The sequence below is a fragment of the Crocodylus siamensis genome, chromosome 3, assembly GCF_052110815.1.
Source record: "Crocodylus siamensis isolate JL-2025a chromosome 3, ASM5211081v1, whole genome shotgun sequence".
NCBI classification, from domain to species: Eukaryota; Metazoa; Chordata; order Crocodylia; family Crocodylidae; genus Crocodylus; species Crocodylus siamensis.
In genome coordinates this window covers 47,593,409-47,620,437 of record NC_143397.1, presented here as the reverse complement: position 1 = coordinate 47,620,437, position 27,029 = coordinate 47,593,409, and the positions used below count along the sequence as shown (strand labels likewise).

The 27,029-nt window shown below is 38.4% G+C and overlaps 1 protein-coding gene across 6 annotated transcripts in view; it reads left to right on the top strand.

The window, feature by feature from the left end:
• ARB2A (ARB2 cotranscriptional regulator A) overlaps nt 1-27,029 on the top strand; it is a 408,135-nt gene that overhangs the window by 179,658 nt on the left and 201,448 nt on the right. For all 6 annotated transcript variants that reach the window (XM_090038271.1, XM_090038274.1, XM_090038275.1 and 3 more), the window contains one exon: nt 9,042-9,260. In XM_090038271.1, coding sequence (XP_089894397.1) covers nt 9,042-9,260 — 219 coding nt within the window. The remainder of the gene's footprint in view (nt 1-9,041; nt 9,261-27,029) is intronic.

Sequence of the window (27,029 nt, the reverse complement as noted above, 5' to 3'; positions counted from 1 at the left end):
AAACTCATTTAAGCATCAAAACGCTCATAAAAACACTTCATTTTGTCATTATACAAGCATTTTTAAAAGAAAGGAGATTTTTAAAAAAGCCTATTATAATTTTAAAATATAAATACAAAGATAATTTATGGAGTGCTTTAACTTTTTGCCAGCTTTGAGTTATTAATGGATGAGATTACTGTATACTAGTTGTACATAAAAGTTGTACTGTTGCTTACTAATATGAGTTGTATGTATGTATAAAATGGTAAGTAGAGCAGAAAGAAATCTGCAAGTAACCTCTTAGGTAGGTCATGACAGATTTAAAAAATAGTAGATTGTTGTAACTTGAAACACCTGTACATCTAAAAAAATAAAATCATTAGAGGATCCTAGGAGCAAAGGTTTCACCATCCTTCGATTTTAACACTTGGATTCTAGTGTATAACAGTAACTTGAGACATTTTGAACTTTGGATGTCGTGAAACCTTGTTTACAAAGTTTTGTCAGTCCTTGTCAGTCTCCTTGTATGTTCTCTGAAACTTTGGGGTTTGAGAAGTGATAACCTTTTAGGCAGCATAATATCTCTCTTCACAGAATATTAATTTGCAAAGTATTTGTTCCAATGATTTGTTGATATTTATATTTTGTTTTTCTTTGTGCGTTCTTGTGTGCAGTATGTTATGTACGGAGGAAGAATTACTGTTAGTGATCAAAATACCCTTACTGAAAAGTTTGTTTTAACTAATTTCATAAATCAGTTTTTATCAGCAGATAGCATTTTAAAAGAACATATTATCAGAATGTTTTTAAAAATATATACTTTATGTACACCAAAGGGTCACAGATGGTAGAAAGATTTGTTACTATGAGGTACCGTAGCATTTTGTGATTATAAAATTAATCTGTCTCTAAATCTGTTTAAAGAGTTTTTGCCATCTAATGAGCAATATAAATTATTAATATTTTCATGTTCTTAGGGACTTTCACAGCCATAATTTTACCAACACAGCTGTTTGACCCAGTGACATCATGTTTTGCATATTTTTGCATTTTAATGAGTTAGTCATTTAAAAGGTTACAAAGAAACCATAACTCATAAGTAATTAAATTATTTAGCAGAAGAAGTATAAGGAGGCCTTCTGACATAGGTCATTGTGGGATGGGAAGAGCAGATAAATATACTGAATTGCACCTGTTAGTTAGAGATAGGTATGAACCAGGCACTTCACTCTTAGATTCCAAGTGATATATTTTTCTACTGAAAGTGACTGAATATATATACATGCTAAAACAGTTGATTATTTTTTCATTCTGGTAGAGGAGCTTTTAATTGTCCCTGCAAACAAAACTCAACAACAAGTGGGGGTTACTTTTCAAGATGTGGACAGGTTCAGGATTTTACAGAAGATGTTTGTGCGAGTGCATGATGTACTATCCCTTTAAATTATGGAACAAAGAGTCTGAGTATGGACGTTCTACAAAATAGGTGTTTAATCTTATTCTATCATGAAAGGTGAACCAAGGGAGCTCACTAACTTAGATTGCTTTTCTGTGAGCTAAGCATGTTACAAAGCTAGACACGCCTTCATGGCCACTAAAATCTAATTATACATTTTTGTGCCATACAGGAACGTTAAAAAAACCCAAATATATATAGAATGTATATAATTGGGTGTATGCAGTGTTAAGTCATAAATGGCAGTATAGAAGATACGTTGTGATATTCTGGTGAAGGAGGAAGAATGATTTGTAAACTTAATCTGGAATCAGAACTTAGACAGTTAAGTGATGAGTACCCTGAAAATACTTTAGATAGGAAGGATCCAGGGACTCATGCATTTTAATCCCAGCTCTGCTAACTCATTTCTCTGTAGCTTCTAGAAAGTCAGTCACCCTTCCTAATATAGATATAGGAGATGGAGTAAACTGTTAATACTCAACAAGGTTTTTTTCAAGTTAGTTGCTGTTCTATTTGTAGCCCTTTGCTTTGGAAAAGGTAAAGTCCTTCATAAATGCTAAGTATATCTATGTAACAGTGCTGTTAAAACCTTAGTAGAGGTAGTTTCCTCAAGGTGAAATTGATTGCTTTATCCAGGACTTATCCAGGATCCATACCTCATTGAAGTCCTATCTGTGTTTTACAAAAGAAAGGGAATGAAATACGTACATGGAGAAGGGAAAGAAACCTCCAGTGTGCCTTTCCAGACAGAAGGTGTGTATACCACATCCAAATAGGATGCCAGTAAGAGAGCCTTTAGATCTGGCAAGAGGAGCATCTACTTGAACCTGGGCTTAAGTGAGTTGTGCAGAAGTCCCCAAAGGGATAGGAGAGGGGCAACAGGTATTATTCCATCCTGGTTAGTGCTTATGGAAAAGTTGTGTTGCAGCCCTTAAACCTGTCTCTTTGTTGCTGGAGTGAATCTTATCCCAGCTAGCCTTCTCAGAGCAATTACGCAAAGCCTGAATTTTTAATTTAGGATGTCTAGATGTAACTGAGGATTGTTATACAAGAAACAGTGTTTTATTATACAAATAATTATATATTTCTTATTGAGTAAAACAATATTTTGTAGCAGTTTTGATATTTCACAAGTGTGTTGTTAAAAATTAGAATGAAATGAGTTAGTGACTGAAAAGACACTGAAACTCCATATTAGAAATATTGTACGCAAGAAAAAAATCCTCAGACTAAGCCTTTTGTTTGCACATCATACAGCAGTTAGGATTACACAGTCTGCACATCGATGCAGTTAGTTTACTAGACAGAGGTAGATGTAGCTATCAAATGTTGCGCTGTGAATTACCTACCTTATAATAATCTGCGGTCTGAGCATGAAAGGTGTATTTTTTTATAATGTAGACTCAAAATGCAGTAACGGGTTATTTATTTTTTAGTCTTGAACATAGTAATATTGCTTTTTTTAATGGAGGTGCAGTAACACCAGATAAGCAAATACCAAAGAAAAACATATTAACTACATGATTTACTTTTTAACATAAGGGTAATATGAGGTAAAATAAGATGACTACAGTTCTAGACATAAATAGATATAAACCAAACACACTGAAGAAGACAGTGTTTGGAAGGTAGTATTCAGAAAGGAAATTAAGAGTTTATTATTCTTATAGCTCTAATATCCACTAAAAGTTAGTAACACAGCAGGTGACAGTATGGGTAAGTGTAAAGTGACAGTATGGGTAAGTGCAAAGTGAATGTTTTGAAATAAATAGCAGTTGGGTGACCTGGGATGTCAGGGCTCTAGACAAGGGTGTGTGTTTGTCAATATATCCTACATGTTTTACAGACTCCTCAGGGAACAGGGGAAGATACAATTTCACCTTTTCTGTGCCAAAACATTTTAATTATATCTTCTTCCAAGTACAGCGGTTCAGTAACCAAGGAGTTGACATTGATGCATGTGTTGATAAAGCTGCAAACATTCAAAATGAGATTAACAAAGATTTTGAGGAAAGGGTGACAGCTAATTTTGCACAGTATTCTGCATCTAATTCAGGTCACTGTAATGATAGAATATTTTATAACTGTTGTGTCATCCAGAGGGACTTTTATGATGCTTTGTGTTTGTGAGTATCTGTGTATGTGAGAAGTATAGTTCTTAATATATCATTCAAACAGGTTATAACTTTTTTATTGAACATCAGTTGGTTGTAGCCATAAACATTTCTACAAAAGCAAACTTTAGCATTTAGAAACAGTTTTATGTATAAACCAACTTTCATCAGTTATCTAATTCACCTTGATACATATGGACTTCAAGACATGAAACAGAACCAAACCTATTTTATGATACTGTTTACTATGAGCAAGATCAACCACCAAAAAGTTATATTAAAGGTATTTAAATAATCAAACTGTAGTTTCTTTATTTTGTGTGAGACCTTTTGAGAACATCTCAATGTATTTCTGTTCTATTCTCTTCTTTATTTGAAGGCAGCTGACATTCTTCTTTCACTTTTCTTTTTGTTTGTGAAATTTTCCTTTTTTTTTTTTTTATCCACTCACTTCTCCATCTGCTTTCACTTTTGTTTGCTTGGGCCGTCTCTCATCCCAACTTGATAATGAGGAATGCGGTGTGACCCTGACCTCTATCAGCCCATGCATGACCTTCTGACTCCCCCACATAACCTTTGACCTTCTCTTTGACAGCTTGATTAATTACCCTGTGTTATGATTTATGAGTAAGTGCTATGTAAAAATAATAGACAACAGGTGGTCCTCTAAAAACTTTTTGTGGCATGTTTTCTTTTCCTGACTAACTTGATGAGCTATTTTAAGTTGGAAACTTGCTGGGACAATGTGTGTTTGGCAGTAACACGGCATTTTTACACACTTGGACACAGCATTGGAATTCAGGGAGCTAGGAGTTGAGGTGTAGCTGGGATGAAAATATTACAAAGTGTTAGCAGGGTGCAGTGCCAAAATGCACATTGGGTGGAAACACAAAACGGAGTCAACTGACATTTCAGGCGTTTCAGTCTCAGGTCACGTCTTGAGAAAATTGCTCAAATAATGGAGGGGGCATTTTTCAAGCTGAGCTGCATCTCCAACAGCTATGTTTACTTTAACGCTTCACTAGTGACTTCTGATTGGTTGTCATGACCTCATCCCACTGTTGCACCTAAGATGTTGCAACAGTGACATATATGTACCCTTCTCATGAAAAAGATGGGAAATAAACAGAACATACATCTTTCAAAAAGATGAATGGACCTTACTATGTCCATTTTTCCATTTTAACCATGGATAGAGATAGTTTAGAGATCTAAACACTTTGAATCACATTTCCCTTGAGGATTACTCTAATCATGTTGCAAACAATCTAAATAAAATTCTGGACTTAAAAAGCCAGATTGATAAAGCTTAGGAAAATGATCTCTTACAGACCCTTAGATTCAAGCCAAAAAGATAGTTACATAGGTCAAAAGATTCCACTCTAGCCCCTGACCTCTATGGTCACATATGGCTTCCCATCTTTGTGGAATATGCAGGAGTGAATGTTTTCAGCTCGTTATTCACTTGGCCAGGAACAAGATATTTTAAAAAGATTCAGAATATACCCCAAGTATTTTTACTATATTATTAGGGATTAACCCTCTAAGTTATTGTGGATGTAGGTACAATTTAAAAAATCTCACATAAAGTTCCAGTAAAGGACAGAAATACCCTTCCTATTTCAAACTGCTTTGTTTCATTGACCAGTGCACTTCTCCATCGACATGGCTGTTGCTACAGAGGTTTCCTGTTCATAATTCTTTGTGCTTTTCAACACCTGTCTGCTTTAGCCTGCTTTCCAATTGGCTATCATTTTCTAAATAAATGATAAATGAGCTATTATATATTTGTAATTATATTTATAGACTTGAAACTAGAGCCTGCATAGTCTTCTTTTACCACTCTTAGACCTCTGGGAGTACTTGGGTTCATGGATTAGTGGTTCTTAATAAACCTATCCAAAACATTAGAATTTAGGAAAAATCCTATAATGCTTTTATTTAAAGTTGCATATTTTCATGTGAAAGCATAATCATAAAGGATGAAGCTTACCTATCAGTAACAGTTTTGATTATCACATCTAATCCTAGATGTATTACTGGACTGTGGAAACGAACTTTTTTAACCACATGCGTAGTTCTTCTCTGAGATATATTTGTATGCTGAGGTTGGTTTGTATCAATTACTTGAAGAATTATGAAGATTATTCCATTTGAGACAGAAAAATATTAGAATAGTTTAATCATAAATGAGTAAAAAAACCAGAAGCTTGCAAAGTGTAAAATAACTTTTTAATGAGCAGAGAACTGGCTTCCTTTTGTACAGAGTGGAGAAAGAGAAAAAAACCACTCCATTATTATGTACATGGATAACATCTCTAATTTTTTACAAATAAAGACAGCCTCCTGGCACCGTGTGTTTATTTACAAGACAGTTCACCCATGTTCAATATTTTAATAACACTATATGCCCACTGTGGTTGAAAGTGAGATTAGCATCTACCTTTCTATTGATATTACTGTCAATGTAGGTTATACTCCAAAGAGAGCTTTTTAAACTGAACTAGTATTGGTTTGTCTTTGTTTTAAACACATTAGTTATTACAAGTTTTTAACATGAAGAGTATGGTTTATTATTATTGTTAGATAAAAACAGTTTTGTCTTTTAATGGCTTAAACTTTTATTTGTTCAGCTCTACGTTGTCTTGCACCCAGTACAATCCATAGGGTTTTGCACAAGTCACTGGAGAGTATGGTCTTTTGTATCTAGTCTTAATTTTCTGATTTCACTTTTTGGTTTCTATTTTAAAAACTGAGTCTTTGCAAAGTTTGATACTGCAGATCTATCCTCCTTATGATATAAATGTTTCAGACATTGAATGAAATCAGAACTCACATTGTTTTCATAGATAAGTCTTTAGTGAAGGTTGAGGATTACCTTTTGGTGCAGTAGGTTTGTATGGTTTAGGACAGGTAGATAGAGGTTAAATTCTGGTGCAGTTGTGTTAGATTGCATTTCTACTTTGTTTCATGTGCGCAGGCAATGTATGTTAAATCAGATACTCATTCTGATGTCACAGCTTAGATTGAAGTGATCATGGAAAAAAGTAACCATAGGAAAATGAATATAGATAATACTTTTTATAAGCAAAATAATATTAGAAGGGTATCTTCAAATAGTACATGTTGAGAGCTGAGGGACTTTTTTCAATTTATCAATTAGTATAGTGATGATACAAAGAAATGCCTTCTAGATTTGAAAAAAGTAAAAAAATATTAAAAGTGTAAAGGGAGATACGTTATACAGCTTAAATCTAATTGATAAAAATCCTTTAATTGATTTACGTGGTAGTGAATTTGAAAATGGAATCATTTTTCATCTGTTGATGTCTCTGTGAAAAATTGACATTGTGTCCTCATAAAATTGGACAAATGAGTCATGTAATTTTCAGTTACATAATCAATAACTTAGACAAATTCTACTTCTTTGATGATTTATATGTCTGTTTGGTGGCCAGCTTAAAATGGACACAGGGTTTCAAATTTCAGTAACACTTCTGAAACCATAATAAATACATGAATTTTGCATTTGGCATTGTATAGAGACCAAAAAGAATCAGTACACAAAATGTGTTCAAAACGAACAGGTCAAGAATATGAGCAGCAAACTACTCTATACTGCAGACTAAAATCACCAAAATACTTCATGTAATTAGTTTTGAAAACATAGTTATTTTTTACTACTATATAGTTAGCATAGCATGAAAAATGTTCTTTCATTTGATGTTCCTAATGTACTAATATTTTAACATAGGTTTATGGACTAGATTTGTTTTAGATGTATAAATTTAATTTTTTAAGTTGTCTTTTTTCTGCAAGTATAGCACAGTATTCTTTTGTCCTATTAGTTTTTATATGATTATTCCTATTATGGGATAGCTAAATTCCAAGATGTGCTGTCGTGCTGTCTTATTTTCTCTCTCTCTCTCTTTTTAAGTTCAATTCACTCAGTAGAGAGGGCAGGGAAGAAACATGACAGGAGACCACTTACTCATGGTACAGAATCTAGTAAGGAGGCAATTTTCTCTTTGGCCTATGGTGACCTTTTTTGACTATGTTCCTTACACCAGAGACAGTGTACTGAATGCCTCTATTTCACCCTGTTTAGCAGAGTGCAACAGTGTCCTTTAAGTTAGTTTTGGTGGGAGGAGAAGTTATAGCAGAAATTTGAGAAGGGCGTGAAAAGTTGTACAGGCACAAGGAAGAGGGGTAGGAACTTCCTTCAAATGTGATTTTAATAACTAGTCGAGTGTGTCCAACTGTAGAAAATCACCAAGTGACAATCTGTCTACCTGACAGTGATCACAATGCATTACAAGATTTTTGAATAGCTATACAGATTGGAATAAAGCAAGACCAAATAAAGTATCTTTTGTTGGTGTAGATTTGGTTTACTTTGGTCAGCTAGGTATGTAGACTTCTTTGATCTTTTCACTTGGTCAGAGTGAAAAAATTAGGGTTTAACTAAAAAAGGCTGAAATAATGATAGATAATTGAGAGAGAGTAATTTAAAAATATAATCTTTATTTCTGAAGCTTATTTTTTTAATGGACAGCTTGGGTTGAATTTGGAGCCTATAGAAGCTTTATTTTTATGTTAAATCTTTGTCTGCTTCGCAGTATTTCCCAGCATTTAAAATGATCTTATTCTCAAATATACAAATTCTGTTATTTTTAAATGATACGAAAACAAATAGATTCAGCATTTTATTTCTCTTAATATATATTCTTGTATCTTTCAACACTTTCATTTTGTGAGCGACAAAAATCCAGCTTAACATGACCTTTTACAAATCACAGGTTTCCTCTGGGTTTCCAGATCACAGTATGTAACCTAATCCCAATGAAGTTTTAAAACAGTTTTAAAGTGGTACTTAAAAGCCATTTTACTCTAACAGAGTTGACTTGTAAGCAGTATCACTGAATCTGAGTTGATATTGATTCATTGTTACTAACACTATCAGTTTATGCATTGTATGCTGGTGGTCAGCTATACAAAAGGGGGCTATTATTTTAAGCTGCATTGAATAGTTTCCAGAGAATTTGTTTAAAAAAAAAATCTTCCTATTATAAAAGTTTTACTTGCTGGATATAAAGTTTTATGCTCAACATTTATGCGGTGTTCTTAACAACTTTTGTTTTTAGTTCCAGTACTTTCTGAAAAAAATCTTGAGAGATAATATTTGATTGTAAATGTAAAGCTAATAACAACACATATTTAAAAGTGTTTTGAATGTAAAACCAGTTCATACAAATAAAAACAGAGAAAGAGGCATGTACAAATGCCACCGATGGATAGTTATCCCTTCAATTACAAAAATGAAATACAATGCTTCTTAAAATAGTACCAATGGAACTGTGTTCTTGGTCTACTTTATAAATCACTTACATTCATTATATGAAGAATGGTAAAATAAATTGAAAGCAAATTCAAAGACTAAATCTTTCCTTTCATATTCTTTCTTTTTTTCTTCTTTTCCAAAACAGGAAGGCTATGGAGTAATAGTACTGAATCCCAATGAGAACTATATTGAAGTAGAAAAGACAAAAGCCCAAGTACAGCAGTCTTCTGATAGCTCAGATGAACCTGCAGAAAAGAGAGAAAGAAAAGATAAAATCCAAAAGGAAACAAAGAAGCGACGTGACTTCTACGAAAAGTATCGGAACCCGCAAAAAGAAAAAGAAACTGTGCAGTTGTATATCAGAGTAAGTTCATTTTAACATAGCTTGTGCCCTTATTTGGAAAATTATGTTTTGGATTCATAATTAATGGAGATATTTAAATTAATAAATGCTATGCTTTTCTTTTAAAAAGATAGAGAAACCTCAGTCACTTATACCACCCCCAAGAGTTTGTTCAAAGTGAGAGACTGTTCCTTCTATTGATATTTTTTGTCATTTATTGAATGTGAAATTTTGAAAATGTTACAAAACGTTCCTTTCTAATTTCAAAATGGAACTTCAAATAACCCCCAGAGGACCAAACTGGATGTCACCAGACAAACTCTAATTTAAAGAAGTCTTTGTAAAATGATTTTATAAGTCTGCGTGTACATAAGAAACACTGTCTAGTACAGCTTAGGAAAAATGTAGGTTTCCATGCATGCATTTGTAGCATTACATTGTTCTATATATTTGTGAGGCAATAGTTATGGCCTGATAATTTTTTTAACATATACCTACTGAATTAATAGTATATTGTGCAAATATTGGTGTTCATCTTGTGTGGTAGCAGCTTTTTCTGGTAACGTATTGTTTTCATATGAGCAGCCATCCATTGTATTTCAGCTAAACTTCTGAAGGCAGATAAAGAGAGAGAGTTATTAATATCTTAATAAATATTTAAGCTAGAATAGTTCAAGAATGGTGTAATGAGGAAACTCTGTCCCTTGCTCTTTTCTTACTCAGTGAACCTTTGCACTTTGTAATGCTAGCAGCATGGGATCGTTATAACAGTGCTACCCAAGGATTTCTAATTCTGCAGGGGGCACAAACAATATTATTTGCACTTTGACACATTCTACTTCATATACATACTATGCATTATACATTCTAGACAGATTCATGCAGTTTTCAAAGCCCTTATTATGAAAGTTAGCATTTTTATTCAACAGTAAAACATGTCAGAAATGCCATGGTGTAGTTAAAATAGTAAAAATGTGTGTGAGAAATAAATAAAAGTCCAGCAAAATAGATGTCAAAATCATGTTAATTTTAATTTTGTGTTCCTTGTAATTATGGTTGAGTATAATAATAATTTATAGAGGAAAAAGCTGTACTGTCTAGTTAAAACTATCATACCTTGGCCATGAAAAGAGTTAGCAAGCAACATTATTGTACTTTGAGGAAATAAATTGTTAGTTGGAGGTGCAGAACAATGAGGACATGTTCACAGAAAGAAACCAAAAGGGCACTGCTTTTCTTCGCTACTTCTTTTTTTGAGTTTGCCCATCAACCAAACTCAGCCTCTTTGAGAGGCATTATTGTTCACCTGGAAAGTGTGCCCGTGGGTTAATGGATGTTGTGATACTATCCAGAGGCGGGTTTTCTTCCCAAGGCTTGTGCCAGCAATCTGGCATTGGCTGTTAGGATTTGCAGTACTTCTAAAGGACACTTTCACCTTTCTTTTTCATCTGTGGTATCTTTCTACATATGGCTGCTTTGCATGGCAGGGCATGAAATTTAACTTTGAGCAGCTTGGCCCAGAGCACATGTGAATTGCAAGATGCACTGTTCTCTTGGCAAAAAATACATATTTCAAAACTTCATATTGAACTTCCTTTTTAAAAAAAATCTGCAAAAACCAGAATAAGTCTAACTACATAGCATACATTGTGGGTCCATTCCTGTGTCTAATTTCAAGCAGGATGGGCTCTGATGCTGTTGACTCTGAAGTCTGGCAATTTGCTTCACATTTCGTTCAACGCATCAGTGTAGAGACATTTGCTATTTACTCTATGAGATTAGGAAAGAAGAAAACTACATTTCTTTGTCACTCTCCCAAAATACTATAGAATGACAGTTTATTTCGGTAGTGTGTCATGCAAAGGCTTTTTTTTTTGCAGACCCCAGTTGTGAGGCAGGAATGAATTGTTATATCCATTTTTCCATTGGGTAGACTGATATGGAGGGAGGTAAAAAGATGCCCCAATATTAATGCAGAAATAAGGTTTTCTCACGTGGGCCATGGAAAATAAATGTATTGAAGTACAAATAGGTAATAAGAAAAGACATGAATTTCTAATGTTGAAGGAAAATTTGTGCCATGCGAATTGGAGAAACTGTTGAAGACTGTTAATTAGTGGGAATAGACAACTCCAGTTATACTCTCTAAGGGTCACTGAGACCTACAGTGATCTGATGAGTAAGTGCTGGCTGAACAAATTAAGCTGCCAGAGTGATGTTTTAACTTGCATATCCAGTATTTTCAAGATTAAAAAAAATCTAACTTGATTATTTAAGCTAGTTTCCTTACCTACTTCCTTTTCAAATGTACATTTCTTTCAAGTATTTTTTTTAAATTCTAACATATGCAAATAAGCAAGATATATAGGAGTAAGTAAGAGCAAAGACCCTAAGCTGATTGCAAGATGAAATATATTTTACCTACCAGATGCATATAAAAAGAAATGGGTAATTATCAGATTGTATAGTGTATTAAGAGCAGAGCTTGAGAGATCAAAGTACTTATTGTTTCATGCTGCAAGTTTCTTTAACTACGAAATAATATACTTGCTGGCATACTTTAAAGCTTGTTAAAGGGATTGATTTGGTCTGGGCAATAAACATCATGTCAAACATTATGGCAGAAAAACCTGCTTAATATGTTTTGTAATAAGACAGAATTTTTTGTTCTTGAAAACATCTGCCAACTGAATTCAGGAGTGAAGACAGAAAATGTCATCAATTTAATAATAATCCTATAAATTTAGTTTCTTTTCAGCAACACAGACCAAGGCAAAAACTCCCTGGTATTCAGCATTTACTATAATTCTTTGTAAAATGATGAAACAAAAACATTTTACTTTTATATAATGTGTTAATTAATGCATAATGAATTTTAATATTCTCACTGATCAGATTTTAACAAGCATATTGCCAGCAGATCATTTTAAAAGCATCTGTTTTTTAATGTGTTGAATTGAGAATTGAGTCAAATAGCTAAATATGTACATACATGCTTTTAAAAAACATATTTCCACCCCTGCTTATAAACGCTACTTAATATCTTTTCTTAGACCACAAGAGGCTGCTGCTGTACACAGTAGCCAATGCTTCCCCCAGAAACTTAGTACCCCAACCAATCTTCATTTATTGCTGAACTAAACTCTGAATATGTTAATCTCTAACCTTTGCCTATGGAAACGAATCATACGTGCTTAAATGTGACATGATTATTCTTTCCATCTCCCACTCCCTGCAGATTTCCACATTGAAAGTGCCTACTCTATGTTGAAAGACACTTAGAAATGTAAATCAGTATCCAGACCCTTCTAAATACCATGCACCACTTAAGTACATACGCTATCTTGGATCATGAAATTATTATTTTATGATGCACTGTGTACCTGTGTACTTTCCATAACAGTGGTATAGTTCTTAATAGTTATATAGTAACAAACATCTTAGAAATGAAACATTGATATACCCTTTCCTCACTAAATAAACGGTATCCTTTTCTATAAGAAATTGACCTAAAAAGAAATCGTTTCATTATCTGGTAATCTAGGGGGGGAAAAAAGAAGGAAAAACCTCTCCTTCTGAGATGTAAGGAATCTGAATGTTTTTAGTTATGGATATGGGTGAATGTGGATGTTCGATATTTAGGATAAAAGCAGCAATAAGACACCAACTTTTTAACATAAATCTGTCTATAGCTGCAAATGAATTCAGTATTTGTATCCATGAATTCAGCATCCAACATGCTAGGCCATAGAAAACCTTTGCAAGGTACTTGGGAAGGGCATGCCACTTCTCTTCTGAGTTAAAGAATGGTATAAGGGGTGTTGGTTATAGCCATGTTGGTCTAAAGACATAGGCAAGCAAGGTTCTTTGAGTAAATATGATATATTTTATTAGACCAACTTTTTTTTTCGGATGAGAAAAACAGTGTGCTAGAATCATATTTCACATTGGACAGAGCTGAGACAGGATCGAGACGAGTTGTCAAGGGCACTGAGGTTTCCATGGTAACAGAAGATAGGGCATTCAGTAACTATGTTGTTTGCAGACTGTGAGGGGGCACCACATTCACAAGTGGCACTTGGTGTCAGGCCCATTTGATGCATGTTATGAGATAAGCAGCCATAACCAGTTCAGAGTCTATTGAGGTAGACCCAGGAGAGTTTGTCTAAATCAAAGCTGGGAGGTCTTGCAAAGGGGTTTGGGATGAATGTTTTGAGTCTGCAGTTCTCAGAGGCCCATCATTCTTCCCATAGTTGTGTAGCCCAGTCGTGTGGGGAAGAACCTTTGGAAACAGAGTACAGGTGGTGCAGGTAGGCAATGAAGGGTTTCCTAGGTTAGAGGTGCTGCCCTACTGGAGAGTCTGAGCAGATGCACTGATGTAGGTAATGATTACGGTCTAGTTCAGCATGGCAAAGGAGGCAGAGGCATTGCTGCTCAGGGTGGATGTCAGGGGGAGCAATACCGCTGATGAATGGGAGCTGTGATGTAGGGGTAGGGTAGATGCAGCCAGATATGAGTCACATGCTATTGTTGAGTGCACTGTCAATTTTGTGAGTATGGGCAGTTCTGCACCACAGTGGAACATACGATTCGGCTGTTGAGTATCCCAGTGCCAGGGTGGATATCTGAAATACGGTGAGGTTAACTCACCATCTGAGGCCAGCTAGTCGATGGAGCAGGTTGTTGCAAGTTGTACTTTGGCTGCCAATTGGGTAAGATGTATCTTGTAGGTCAGGGTGTGGTCCAGGGTGACTCCAAGATACTTTGGGTGGCTTTTAAAAGGGATGGAGTTTGTTCCACCTTTGACATTCAGTGTTGTTTTGGTGAGTTCATTGGCGGGGTGGAAGGTGCTATTGACTGTCTTTGTGATGTTTAATTTGAGTCTCCAGTTCTGAAAGTAAATGCTCATTGTAGTGAGGTCCTTTGTCAGACCTTGTTCCAGGTTCTTAAAGTTTTTTCCTGTGATCATTAGGGAGATGTCATCTGTGTATATGTATTTTTTGGTTGCTGTGTGGGGCCACTCTGAGATGTAGATATTGAAGAGCAGGAGCGCTAGGATGGATCCCTGAGGTGCGCTGTTCTTCAGAGGGCTCCTGTTGGATGTCTTTTCCAATATGAAGAGTGAAGTACAGTTGAAGATGAATTCTTGCAAAAAATGGACCACATGTTTGTTGGAGATTTTGTGAAGCAGCTTCAGAGTGAGGCCTCATTGCCATACTGTGTCATAGGCTGCAGATAAGTCTACAAAGACTGCTCCGTGTTCCTCCCTTCTTCAGAAGCTGCCTTAATGTCTGCAGTGAGGTGGGAGACCTAGTCAGTAGTTGAGCTAGGCACTTGCAAAGGCCAGGTCAGGGCTGGTATTAGTTTTCCACCTGGCTGAGTGGAAGGAGCTGTGTTGCTTGGAGTCATAGAGCAAGGTGAGTTCTGCCAAAGTTGCTCAGTCTACCAGTGCTTTGCCATGTGGAGAGTCATGTTGATAGCTCCACTCCAAGTGCTGACAATTGAAATCTTCAGATTAAATTATTGGGTGGGGTATATAGGGATGTTAGTGAAGGGAGTTTTAGGTGGTTTATACACATTGACTGTGGTTACACTATCAATGAGTGCTGTGATCCAAGAGAGTTGATTGCTCCAGGGAGAAGTGACTATTAGTCTATATGTGACACAGTTAGTGATCCATGGTAACATCTCTGATGGCCAAGAGCTCCCAAATCGACAAAAACACCAAAGCGCACAAAGATAAAGATATGGAAATCAATAAAATTCTCAATCACCAGACCTTCTTAGAGCCAGGAGGCCCTTGCTCTACCCAGTTTAACATTGAGGGCCTGACTTGAGCCAAGTGCGAAATAATCCAGCAACTGGCCCAACAGCACTCTATCGTATGTTGTGCACGCAGAGCATACAATGGGAAATGAAAACAAGCAAGAATCTTATCAGGGGATAAGGCACAACACCACATTTATTGAAAACATAAGATAAAATAAAGAATAATAAAAAGGTGGTGTTTCCTATCTCATACACTCGCACACACATCCCCATTTATTCACATGCATACAAAAGGAAACAGAAAGACAGTCCTGCAAATATCAAGATATTACAAATCCATAAGGTGCTCGGGTTTGCTTGGTGGCCAGCCAAGTTAACCACCAGGATGAAGCCAGGTCTTGTCGGATGCATACTAATGCTGCTGCTTCTTCTGTGCAGGACAGACCCAAAGCCTCTTTGTTTTTGTTCATCTTTATAGTGATTGTTCCCTATACAAGTATATGGGTCTTGCTGTGTCACGTCCCTTTGATGACATGATCCTCTTCTTTGGTTGTGATGTTATGATTGGCAGACCCTTCTAGCTTTGTGGTCTGCAGTTTCTCAATCAGTTGACAGCAACTCTTTGGCCATTGGAACAAAATATGATTTTGTATGTTGTAATTTTTAACTGCTGATCTTGCATATTGTTGTTACCTTTGTCTGTTCAATCACTGAAGGCTATTTCTGTCCTTTTAGTCTGAGGTGCAAGACAGACCATCTCAACATATGCATTTCCACACATACTGTTTATTCTTTCATTACCTCTTTTCAAACATTCCAGACATACCACAGGGCTTGCATACACACCACTTCTCTTATACTGTATTTAACCTACAAAATCACAAAACAAGATGACAGTTATACGTATGCTAAGCAATGTAAAAATCAAAATGGAATCTCAACTAAGGCTAAGTTACACAGTTAGTTGGGCAAACTAAAATGGATATTGGTTACAAACTAATAATTGACAAAGCAATAAATGATATTATAAAGGCAATATCAAGCATATATAAAGGCAAATTAACTTTAGCTCAATACGTAGGGGTCCTAATCCAGGAAACCCACTCAACTGATGATAAGAACCTCTATATCCTGAGTTTCACCTTGATTGCTGCACTTCACAGTCCACACTTGGCATTGCCACATTTGCCAAAACCTGTGACACATCCAGACTAATAGCCATTTCTTCCTGAAGCGTCTTAGATTAGGCCAACTGAAATACTTGGAAAACTTGTTCTTTGCAAGCTTTCGGGTACAAACATTTGTATAAGACATTGTATAAAACATTTGATTCCCACAGTGGAAACCATAACAATTACTAATATTTGGGTGCGTATTGATTTTTAAGTGGTCTAGATCTTGTTTTGAGGATAGAGCCTTTTCACAGATAAACTCTTACCAGTCCTCACTAGCTGGCTTAATTCCTTCTCTGTGAAAGGAAGTGAAGGATCAGTCTAGCAAAGCTTACTATGCTTACCTTTAGGTTCATGAGCAGTACATTAAAAATCAGTAACATATCATTCAGATGAAACTGTTCATGTGTCTAAATATAAATGTGCTAAACTGTTTCCTGGGATTGGATCCGAATTCCTTTGTCCCGGTTTGTACCAAAGATGGAAAGCAAGAATCTTTTCTCCTTTATTTAGCCTAAAAGGCTATCTGTTGAAGTGAGTAGTCCAAGAAGTAGCTGTCTGTAAATGATACAGGAAAAATGAATTAGTAAAATAATGAACAACAGTTGCAAAAGGAAAATGTCTAATCCTTTCTTTAGTGCAAAAAATACTACTTTTTCTTCCAGAAGAGGCACTACAATATAGACAGACAACTCCTGAGAGACCAAGTGATGTGCCCAAGTTCACAAGCAATCTATGGTAGAGCTTCAAATCAGAACACAGCTCTCCTAAGTCCTACATGAATATCTCAAACACAAAACCATCCTTCCACTCTTAATTGCTTGTTTTCAGAGTCAAGCCTTGTGTAAATATGAAATAATTTGAGTAATGTTAGGTTTTTAAAATTGTATAATCTAAAGCTCTCTCTACAACTTCAGATTTGGGTCAGGAATGAATTTTTATCTTAGGTCACATTGGCAAGGACTGTGGGAGTTGCTGCCTCCTGTAGTATACAGAATGGTGCTCTTCCTTGAGTCTTCTGTCCATGCCATTTATGTATTCGTTGTCCTCTGCCATTTCTATCGCAGGGCACTAGCACTGGACTGTCCTGATGATATTTTACTTGTAGCATGTTGTGGGGTATTTGTGGAGATGTTTTCATAATGTGCTTTATGACTAAGATGTCCATTTTTTTAGGACTCTTGAGATAAATGGTTGTCTACAAATGCAGTAGTTGCGTAAAATGGCCTGAATGATGCCTTCCAGTCCTATAGTCATGCGTTCAGTGAGCCCTCTACCCATTTTATGGGACAGGAAAAGCTGCCTCCCACAACAGATTTGTAGCAACTGAGTATAAAGTCTATAAGTTGCCTAGTTGTTTGCTCCCACAAAAAGGATCATTAGGCTTAAGAGGTTTTTTAAAAGTGTAGTTTATAGTATCATATAACTTATAAACTCCTTCTGTATACCTGCAAATATTACTAGAACACTATAATAGCTGTATTAAATAATAAAAATATTTTAATTTAATATTAAATTATAATTATTTATAAATTATCTTTATTGCAAATATAACTATTCAAATTATCCTTTTTTAAATGTGTGACATGGTAAGGGCACATTCCTACAGCATGTTCTGCCTCTGTTTACTTAGAACAGATGCATTTGTTTTCTTTTGCTTGAGCAAGAGGCAGGTCAGAAAATCATATATTCACTAGAGGAAGATTTTTGCATCTCTGGACAAGTGATATTGGCTCTTTATTCTGCAGTGCTGTCTCTTTGTTCTGCATTTCACAAGTACAGTAAATCAAGATTAAGAACAAATCAGGGCCATCCACATTTCCTGCCTTTCAAACAGTTCATTACATAGGAAACCATGTATTGTTAGATCAGGTTCCTAAAATACAATGCGTGCTGTATGAGATTGCAAAGGAAAAATTGGCCTGCATCTTCTCCCATCATGAGTACTCCCATCAAGAGTTCTATAGTACTCCTGTTGTTCTAAAACATATCCTCCATTACAGGTCATGTAATGAAATCTTCCTTTCTCTCACGATTCAGGCTAAGTAAAATTGGACATGGTAGGGTAAGGTAGTTGTAAAGAAAACTGGCTCAGCAGAAGGCGGACCTAATGGTTCAAGACAAAGGTGAATAAAATTATTCAGACTTCATGTACTTAAGTACTTAAGTTTTTTGATTACAGAACCAAAGATGTAAGAGGCTGAAAAAAGACCTGTTGAATCATCTTGTCCATCCCCCTGCCAGTGCAGTTTCACTATAGATATCCTCCTCTATTTATCCACTCTTTAATATCGACAGAGTAATATACTTTCAACAGATATCTTGAGGATAACTTTTCAGTTGCTGTACACACTATCCCCACATGTCTTTATATTCCAGTTGTGGGGTTTGGAAATCTGGCCAGAAAGAGCATACCAGCAGGTCAAGTAGTAAAACCTACACTTTCACCAGCCTAAATGTTCTACTTATATGTCCTCAGCTGGGGTAACTCAGCCATACAATTTAGAAATACTTAAAATTGCTTGCCCTAAGTGAAGTTATTGGCCACTTTACATTCAGTCATACGCTAATCAGAATTGACTGTCTTTGGTTTGGCCTAATGATACTCAGCACAGGATCCAAGAGGGACCTAAGATGGTCAGCTGTCACGTTTACAAAACGTAATCCTCAATTTTTTGTCCTGTGGGTGCATCTAAACCAGACTCTAACTGTACAGTAGCCTAATAACATTGCACGGTAGCGTGCTGGGAAAAACCCGTGCTAATACACTACTGCGCAGTAGTATTAGGCTACTGTGCAGTTAGTGTCTGTAAAAACTTGTGCATTGGTGCTCCTGCACAGGAATGCCAACTACTGTGCGTTGATTAGTATTTGGTTATCCAAACACTAAACTTAATGCACAGTAACTACAGTGCATTAGTGAACATGTAGACATACCCTGTTTGGAGTAGATTTGAGATGTTTGTGATCTGGTCCTTTCTGTTTGTAGTCCCAAAGGGGAGACAGCGGAAGCATAGAGCAGTCCAATATACTCATGCTGGGAGACAATAAATGGGGTACCATAATACCAGTTATACCATTTCTATATCACTTGTGCTTCTGAGATGCATAATTCTTCTAAAATGAAGTTTTGAATAAGATACACAGTAGCAAAAGCAGTTCAATTTTAGTGTACATGTCAAGCTAAGTAACTCTAGGGAATACAGTATCTATGGATGCTGAAAACCTCATTTCTGTTCAATCTTCCATAAGTTTACAGCTGGTCATAGAGAAAGTCATAAGCAATTTAGAGTTCTGCTTTTATCGAGGTCACTGCCTGTTGCACTTCTAGCAAAGTGAGGCTGGTCCTGGTCATTACTGTCTAAAAAAATCATCTTTTCCTCTTTTTGTAACATATCAATTGTTTAATCTGGGTGAAATAAGACAGGAATGTGAACTATCAAGTGACCAGGCTTCAGTTGTTTCTGGAAGCACTTAATGTGCATCACAAACAAGGCATAGATTTCCTACTGTTCTTCTAAGGGCCCCGTCTGTTTGGAAGTGATATGTTTAATTTGTGGTTATGAACCAGAAATAGGAAAGTTGAAGAAAGCTTAAGGCACTGAGGCAGCTTGCTTAGAAATGGCTCCCTGGTTCAGGATTTCTTCTGGTTTTTTAGGTCTCCAGTTGTTAAATAAGAATCTTCAAGCATTTTTTGTCCTGAGTAGTTCTAAGATAAAAGATCTGCTAAGGTTCTTCCTAAACATTCCTCTTGGATGGTGGACTCTATATGGCAGGGTAGAGAATGTGCACTTAGTCCACAGTGTGGCATAAAGTTGATAGATGCAAGAGAGGTCACTTGGAGACTGACATACTTTCAATTACTTTTGCAACACCTGAGAAAGGAGGTTCTGAAAAAACAATGCTGATTAGCACTTTGAAAATAGCTTTAAAGCACCAAATCCCTAGTGTGACTATGTTTCTATCTCAGCAGCTGGGAGGATTTAGCCTGAGAGGTAGGTGCAACCTAGGTCTGCTGAATCATGTTCTGTTGCTAGAAAATCTTTTCTTTTCAGCCATTCCGTTGGTGGGTTGTTGAATTCTAGGGTTCTTTACATTTACTGGCCAAAAATATTGTCTCTTAATGTTTCTTATTCTTACAGACCTGATGGACTAGTGGCCTGGCCATCCACATTAAAAGTTAATCTTAAGGAGAGATTTTTAAGACTATTAGGTACCTAATTTTTGGTTATTTCAATGTGAGGTGGGTGACTAAGTATCTTTAAAAATATGGGCCTCTTTCTTGTTGTTGTCCACTTGGTAGACAACTCCAATGGAGGTTCCAGTCATTTACTTTTTCTGCCTTCTCTGTTTTGGAGACAGTGCTTTTGAGAACAATGAGATATGAGGAAAGGGTCACTTGGGGATCTTGGTTTCATCATAGGATGTGGCTTAGACAAGGAACCAAGGAAAGAAGGCGCCATGCATGTTAACAAGGGTGGAACAGCAAAAAGATCTGGTGTACGCTGCCTAGGAGCACCCTAAAGAAGTACCAAACTGCTAGAACCTCTCCCTGAGGCTCCTGTTGCTGTGTGATCCCTTGCTTTCCCCTCTTACATAATTCCTATACCTATGGCAAAATCTAGACCCTAGTAAGCTTAAATAACAATTGATCTAAGGAAGAAATAGGTTGTCTTATGACCAAAATTTTAATAATTCCCACGAGTAATTTCTTCATATTTTCACCAACTCCTGCTGATTGACCTAGACAGTAATCATCATTACAGAAAATTGCTTTTGGCTTTGTGGCGCCATGTGTTGTAAACGACTAATATTTGGGGATTCTCACTTAAAAAAGCAGTTCTGGATCATAGCAAATAGTTTAATGATAGGGAAAACAATATTAGTCTGAATTTACTCTGTTGTTTGAAAAGCTTTCATTTGGGGCTGCAATTTACTAGTGTCAGTCTCTAGAGGTGTGGCGGGCCAGTAGGGGGTGCTCCTGCATTGAGCTACCCACCTCACTGCACACAACCACCTTCCAGGCTCCGAGTGCCTCCCTAGGGGTGCCTCCCGTCCCCCGATCCCCTTCCTGGAGCACACTCATTAGCCTGGGGGTAACATAAGCTGCCACCACCCCAAGAAGGGACTGTCTCGGCCCTGTGTCCTCGGGGAAACACAGGCCTAATAGTCCTATGGGTACTCGACCAAGTACAAGCACTTGGGGCACTTCCCCAAGTCGGGGGCCAAAAAGGAAAGTCCCTTTTAGTCCAGAGACCTAAGGGGCCTCTTATGCCTAATTTAGACCCAACCCTCAATAAGTCTCCTACACCAGTCACAAAGGAAAACTTTATTGATTGCAGGGGGTAGGGTGAAAATAGGGTACAAGTGGAGCGATATCATAGAAATCCCATAGAGCAAAACAGTCTGGCTGAGGTAGCCTTTTGATCATGCATTTGAGTTACTGCCAGCTATATATCTAACCAGATCTCGAGTAACTTACTCACAAGCATCATCCAGAGGCTGTTGGAGATTCCCTCTGGAGGCAGACCATTCCTAGCTCATGAGTTACAGGGGAGAGAGCCAGTTTCAGATAGTAAAGCTCCTCTCTGAGTCCCCCGCATGGCTGCTGCCCCCTCCTCCTGGGCAGTCTTACCTTATATAGCCTCTGTGACCTCATTCACCTGGTCCAATGGAGGCCAGCACCTGATCCCTGTAGAGGGAGCAGGTTTCCCCCCCGCCCTCAGGAATGTAGCCAGCTCAGGTTACCTAAAGAGATAGGGTAAAGGTGTGTCTCCTTTCCTGGGCCCATCCTAATCAAATTGTCACAGCACAGAGATTTTGGGGAGAAACAAAGGTGGTGTCTTGCCACAAGAGGCACATAATATTCATCTGGCATACTAGAGCAGGCCATATATCCTACTGTTTTAAATTAGCCAACAAGATATAGAAATGACTTTCTGGGAAATAAATATACCAATATTTTATAGAGTTACAACCTATAAATGGTACTGTCAAAAAAATAGAATTTCTAATAAAAACCCACTACTTTAAAAAAATGTTTATATGGGTTGGATAATAGGGATAAGCATTGTACTTTGGTGTCTGAAGGTTAGATGACATTTTTGGGGTGTTAAGAAAGAGTGCATATCAACTTCTAAAGAACCGTTGCTCATATTATGAGCCGTCCCATTTTCATAACATTTACCACAAAGTACAACGCTGAGAGCTGTAATTAATTTGATAACAAATTTCAAATTTTTGAGTATCTAAACTGTAAGAAATCAGGTGAAATCAATGGTCCATATCGTCTGGGAAGCTGTCAGTAAGGCTAGGGACAGACATTCAAAAAGCCCATGTGTGAATTGATTTAAAAAACCAGAGTGTGAATCGATTCAATCTTTCCAGGTTAGTCTAAACCTGCCTAGCTTGAACCAATTTGGAAGTGAACATATATTCACAAAATGCAGGCACATGCCTGCAGAGGTTCAGGCCAGAAGCTGAGGGGCACCAGAGCAGGCCCTCAGCTGCAAGGAAGCTGAGGGATGTGGGGACTGTGGCCAGACCCCAGCAGTAGCCTGGTGTGAACTGGTCAGAAGGGGTTTACCCCTTCCCCATCCCACTGGCACGGACCCGAGCTGGGGTCTTCCTGGTGCTCCCCCCTCGTTGCTGCTGTGGTGAGGCATGGCTGGTGCAGCAGTGAGGGAGGGGGTAGGGATGGGGGTTATTCCCCTCTCTGCCCCTGGGGGACTGCAGTGGGGTCTGCCCACCATGACTGCCACTGCTGATTGCTGTGTGTGTGGGGCAAGCAGTGGCATAAGCCCCCTCCTGTTCCCTCCACCAGACACCAGAAGGAGGGGGAATAATCTCTGCTGGGTGGGTAATAACTTGCTGCTGGGTGAGGGTGTGGCTGGAGGCCAGCAGGCAGGGCTCCTTAGGTAAGGGGACAGGGAAGGGGGTTATTCCCACTCTGCTTCTGGGGAACTCTGGGGTTTGGCCACTGCCACAGCCAGGCAGAGAGGGAGTTAATTCCTTCCCCTGCCTCCTCTTCCCCTCCCCCCACACTGGGACCAGGACCACTGCAGAATTAACCCCCTCCCTGCCTGGCTGCAGGCAAGCCTCAGAGGCAGTGGCCAAACCCCGGTGGTCCCTAGCAGGAGAGAGAGAGGAATTAACTCCCTGCCTGGTTGTGGGCAAGTCATGGAGGTGCAGCCAGGGCTGGCAAATCCCAGCTGTGATCCATGGGGGGAGAGGGAATGGAGGGAGAAATTAACCCCCTCCCTGATCCCTTAGCCTAAACGGGGCTGGGATGGCATCTGGCCATGCCTGTAGCAAGTTGTGGTGAAGGCAGAGGTGTAGCATGGCCCGCGTGGAGTGCTACCCCTACCACTTTGCTGCCACCACCATCTGCCTGCCCAGCGCCTGTGGCTTCTACCAGTAAGAACAGGGCAGGCTTTCCCTGATGGCAGGGTGACAGCACCAGCAGCAGGGAAGCTGCAGGGATAGCTCCTGACACCTGGTACACGGGGTTGTGCTTCAACCCCACCACTGGGTAGGGGAACTGTGAGGAGGGCACACCCCGCTCAGTGCCCAGCTGCTGCAAGTATAGGGCTCAGGTCTGACGGGGTGAGTCCATGCTGTGCATGGCTCTGGGGGCCAGGGCCTGCACAAGCCCTGCTGTCCAGCAGGTAGAAGGGGCCAATGGTCAGAAGCTGCTCCCCCATCTATATGCTCAGCAGGCTCTGTCCCTGGCTAGTGTGGTGTGGGTGGGACAAGTTGGAGGGTGGGGAATAAAGTCCACTCTGTCCCTGTTTGCTGAAGGCAGCTGGCCATTCCCCCCGCCCCGCACTGTGCCAGGTGAGGGGAGGGAAGGAAATGCCTGATGGGCTGCTACACCCCTGGCCAGGCAGATTCCAGCTGGGGTCCCCTGGGAGAAGAGTGGGGAATAACACCCCTCCTCCCCGCCGCCTTCACCTGAGAGGGCCATGGCAGGCCACTGTCTGGCCATGCCCCACCCCTACTTGGGCTAGAGAGCAGAGAGGTGGGGCCAGCCTTGTTCTGGAGCAGAAAGCACCACCCTGCCCAGGGCTGCAAAGCATCAGCTGGGGGACTCTGGCTTAACCAGGAAGGGGTCTTGGACAGACGTTGCATAAACTAGTTTGACTCAGATCAGTTAAGCCTGATACTACATTCAACCAGGTTTATTTTAAACAAGTTTTGGCCATTTTGAAACTGGTTTATGTGCACTGAACTTATGTTCTGTTACAGGTTTAAACCAGTTTCTGATCACTTAAACTATAATGGCTGTCCCTAGCCTGTGAGTGGCTACTACCAATGCATCAGAGGGTGGAGTAAAGGAAACCTTGGATTGGATGACTCTGAAATAAGTTACCAAAAGGGAGAGCTGCTTCTTAATTTTGCAGTTACAGTTTGACTTCTAAATTGAAGCATAAGAGTTTGCATCCCTTCAATTTTTCTTTATTGTATACTCCCTAGTAATTATGTTCTTATTATTCAAATTTACTTTGAATTGTTTGTCTGCTTCAGAAGGCAGTTTGACTTTTTTGGCAGTTTATTGCTGCCTCTGTTGAGGGAGAATGCTTCTGCAAAAAAAAAACTGTGCTGTAATGGAAAACTGATATGAACTGAGTTCTGGCCCCCTGTTAGTGAAGTCTGTGGTTGGTCACCATTCTCAGAACATAACTTATATGAAGCCACAACATTTTGGCCTGGGTTCTGTCATCTTCATTTTCTTATAAATCTTAGTATTCTTGGTGTTCTGTGCAGACAGAATGAGCCCTAAACATAGTGAAACAACACTCAACACTTTCAAAATGAAATAAAGATGTAGTTAATCTAAGCTCTGAAGAAATCATCCATTCCCTCTCCTGCCATGTCCTCTTCACAGGAGGCTCCTAAGTCTCTCAGTTTTTCTACAAGAGGCAAGGATTTTTGGGGTGATATCTTTTATTGAATCAACTGCATGGTTATGATAAAGTTAGACAAGCTTTTGATTGCAAGACGTTTTCTTCATCAGGTCTGAGGCCAGAAGCAGACACAGCAATTATTAAAAACATGAGTTGGGCTGCGAAATTGGAGAGAGGAGAAATTCCCAGGGGGAACAGACAAACAATTAGCAGAAGAAAAGAAGTTTGATTAATGGGAGATCAAGACCTATCAAAAGGGAGGGGGGGTCATTATCACCTCCAGTGTTAAGAAAGAATTTCAGGAATCAGGTAGATTATATTATGCCATAAAATCAATATCAGTGTTCAGGCTTTTCGTTCTTAGTGTCCAGCCAGCATATGAATTTTTGTTCAACTTCATTTTTCTACATTTATTCTAACAAAGTAAATTGATTCAAAATTGGAGATGTTAAATTGTTTTAGACCTTCAGTTTTAACAATTAACACACTTTTCTCTCTCTGTACACTTTGATCACCCCTTGGAAGGACTGTATTTCCCTCAATCCAAATTGAAATATATATTAGTAATCAAACAATGTTCAAATTATTTTAATGAGTTTCCCAATAGATGGCACTGCTGGGAATGAAACTACTGAATCAACAGATTTAGTTCGACATTGAGTTGCTGGCAGTAGAATATATTTGTCTTTATTTTATTTTATATTTTACAGGAAAAGGGCATCAAAACGCAAGTTATGGATTGTTTGGGAACTTCTAGGTTGTTTGGGGAAAGTACAGGGCAAACAAAGAGAAGAGAAAAAAAGAGAGAAAAAACAAACCACTGCAATTGCTACAGGAGGATGGAAAAACCCAACTATTAAAGATAAAACATTGATACTGCTATAACTAATTACATGTCTGAACAATTACAGTTTAGACATGGAATTATGCATCAAAAGAGAAAAAAGTCCAGTTGCTGTTCTAGTTGAGATGTATAGCAGCAATGATTCTCAGTTTGGTATCAGAACATATTGCACTAATTTGCAATGTACTGAGACCTTGGGTCATTTTTCTTATAGTGATTTAATTGATTAAGAAGAACCTTGCTCTAAAGTATTAGATTGCTACTCTTAAAAAAGCACAAAATAATATCAAGGTTAATAACTTATCTTTAAAAGCATTTCTGGTTCAGAGCCCAACCCAATTGGGTAATGTCTGGTTTTAAAATATATATTTTGAAATGTCTGCTTGAGTGCAGTCTCAAACGATATCAGCTGTTGCACTGAAGTATTTGAATCTCGTTTACATTTTGATCAGTCATTGGTGTAATATGAGGGCAAATGCAAAATGGTTTCTATATATTATTTTTTGAACACTAGTCTTCTGGTACCTGGAAGAAGCACCAGGAGAAATCCAGCTTATGAAAGGAGGCTGAAGTTGGATCTGAACCCAAAGAGTAACAGTACAAGGTAGCTTGCAAACAGGACTTTAGAAAACTGTGATATACACCAGGGGTTCTCAACGTGGGGTACGCGAGAAGGCCCTATGGTGTACACGGTTGGGTGGGCGGGAGAGCGGGGATGGAGTGCCACCACACATGAACCTGTGCTGCTGCACAGGTGCCCCCCACATAGCCAGATGCAGGGAGGGGGGGAAGCTCACACACGGCAGCAGCCACCACTCCACATCCTGCCATGCGCCACCATCTCCACATTCAGCGGCCAGGGGTATGCTGCTCCACGGCTGGCTGGAGTGGGGTACAATGATTCAAAAGGTTGAAAACCCCTAGTATACACAAATGGTTCCCTACTCATTGCCAACCAAACCAGAACCCCCTGTCCTGCAGACTTTGGATCTTTTTCCACCTCTGCTAACAAAAGACTTTAGTTTCAGGGTGTTAAGTCATGTCCTAGAGCCAAATCAGGAAAATAGTCAGAAGCTATTTAGAAGATATGCAACTTTTC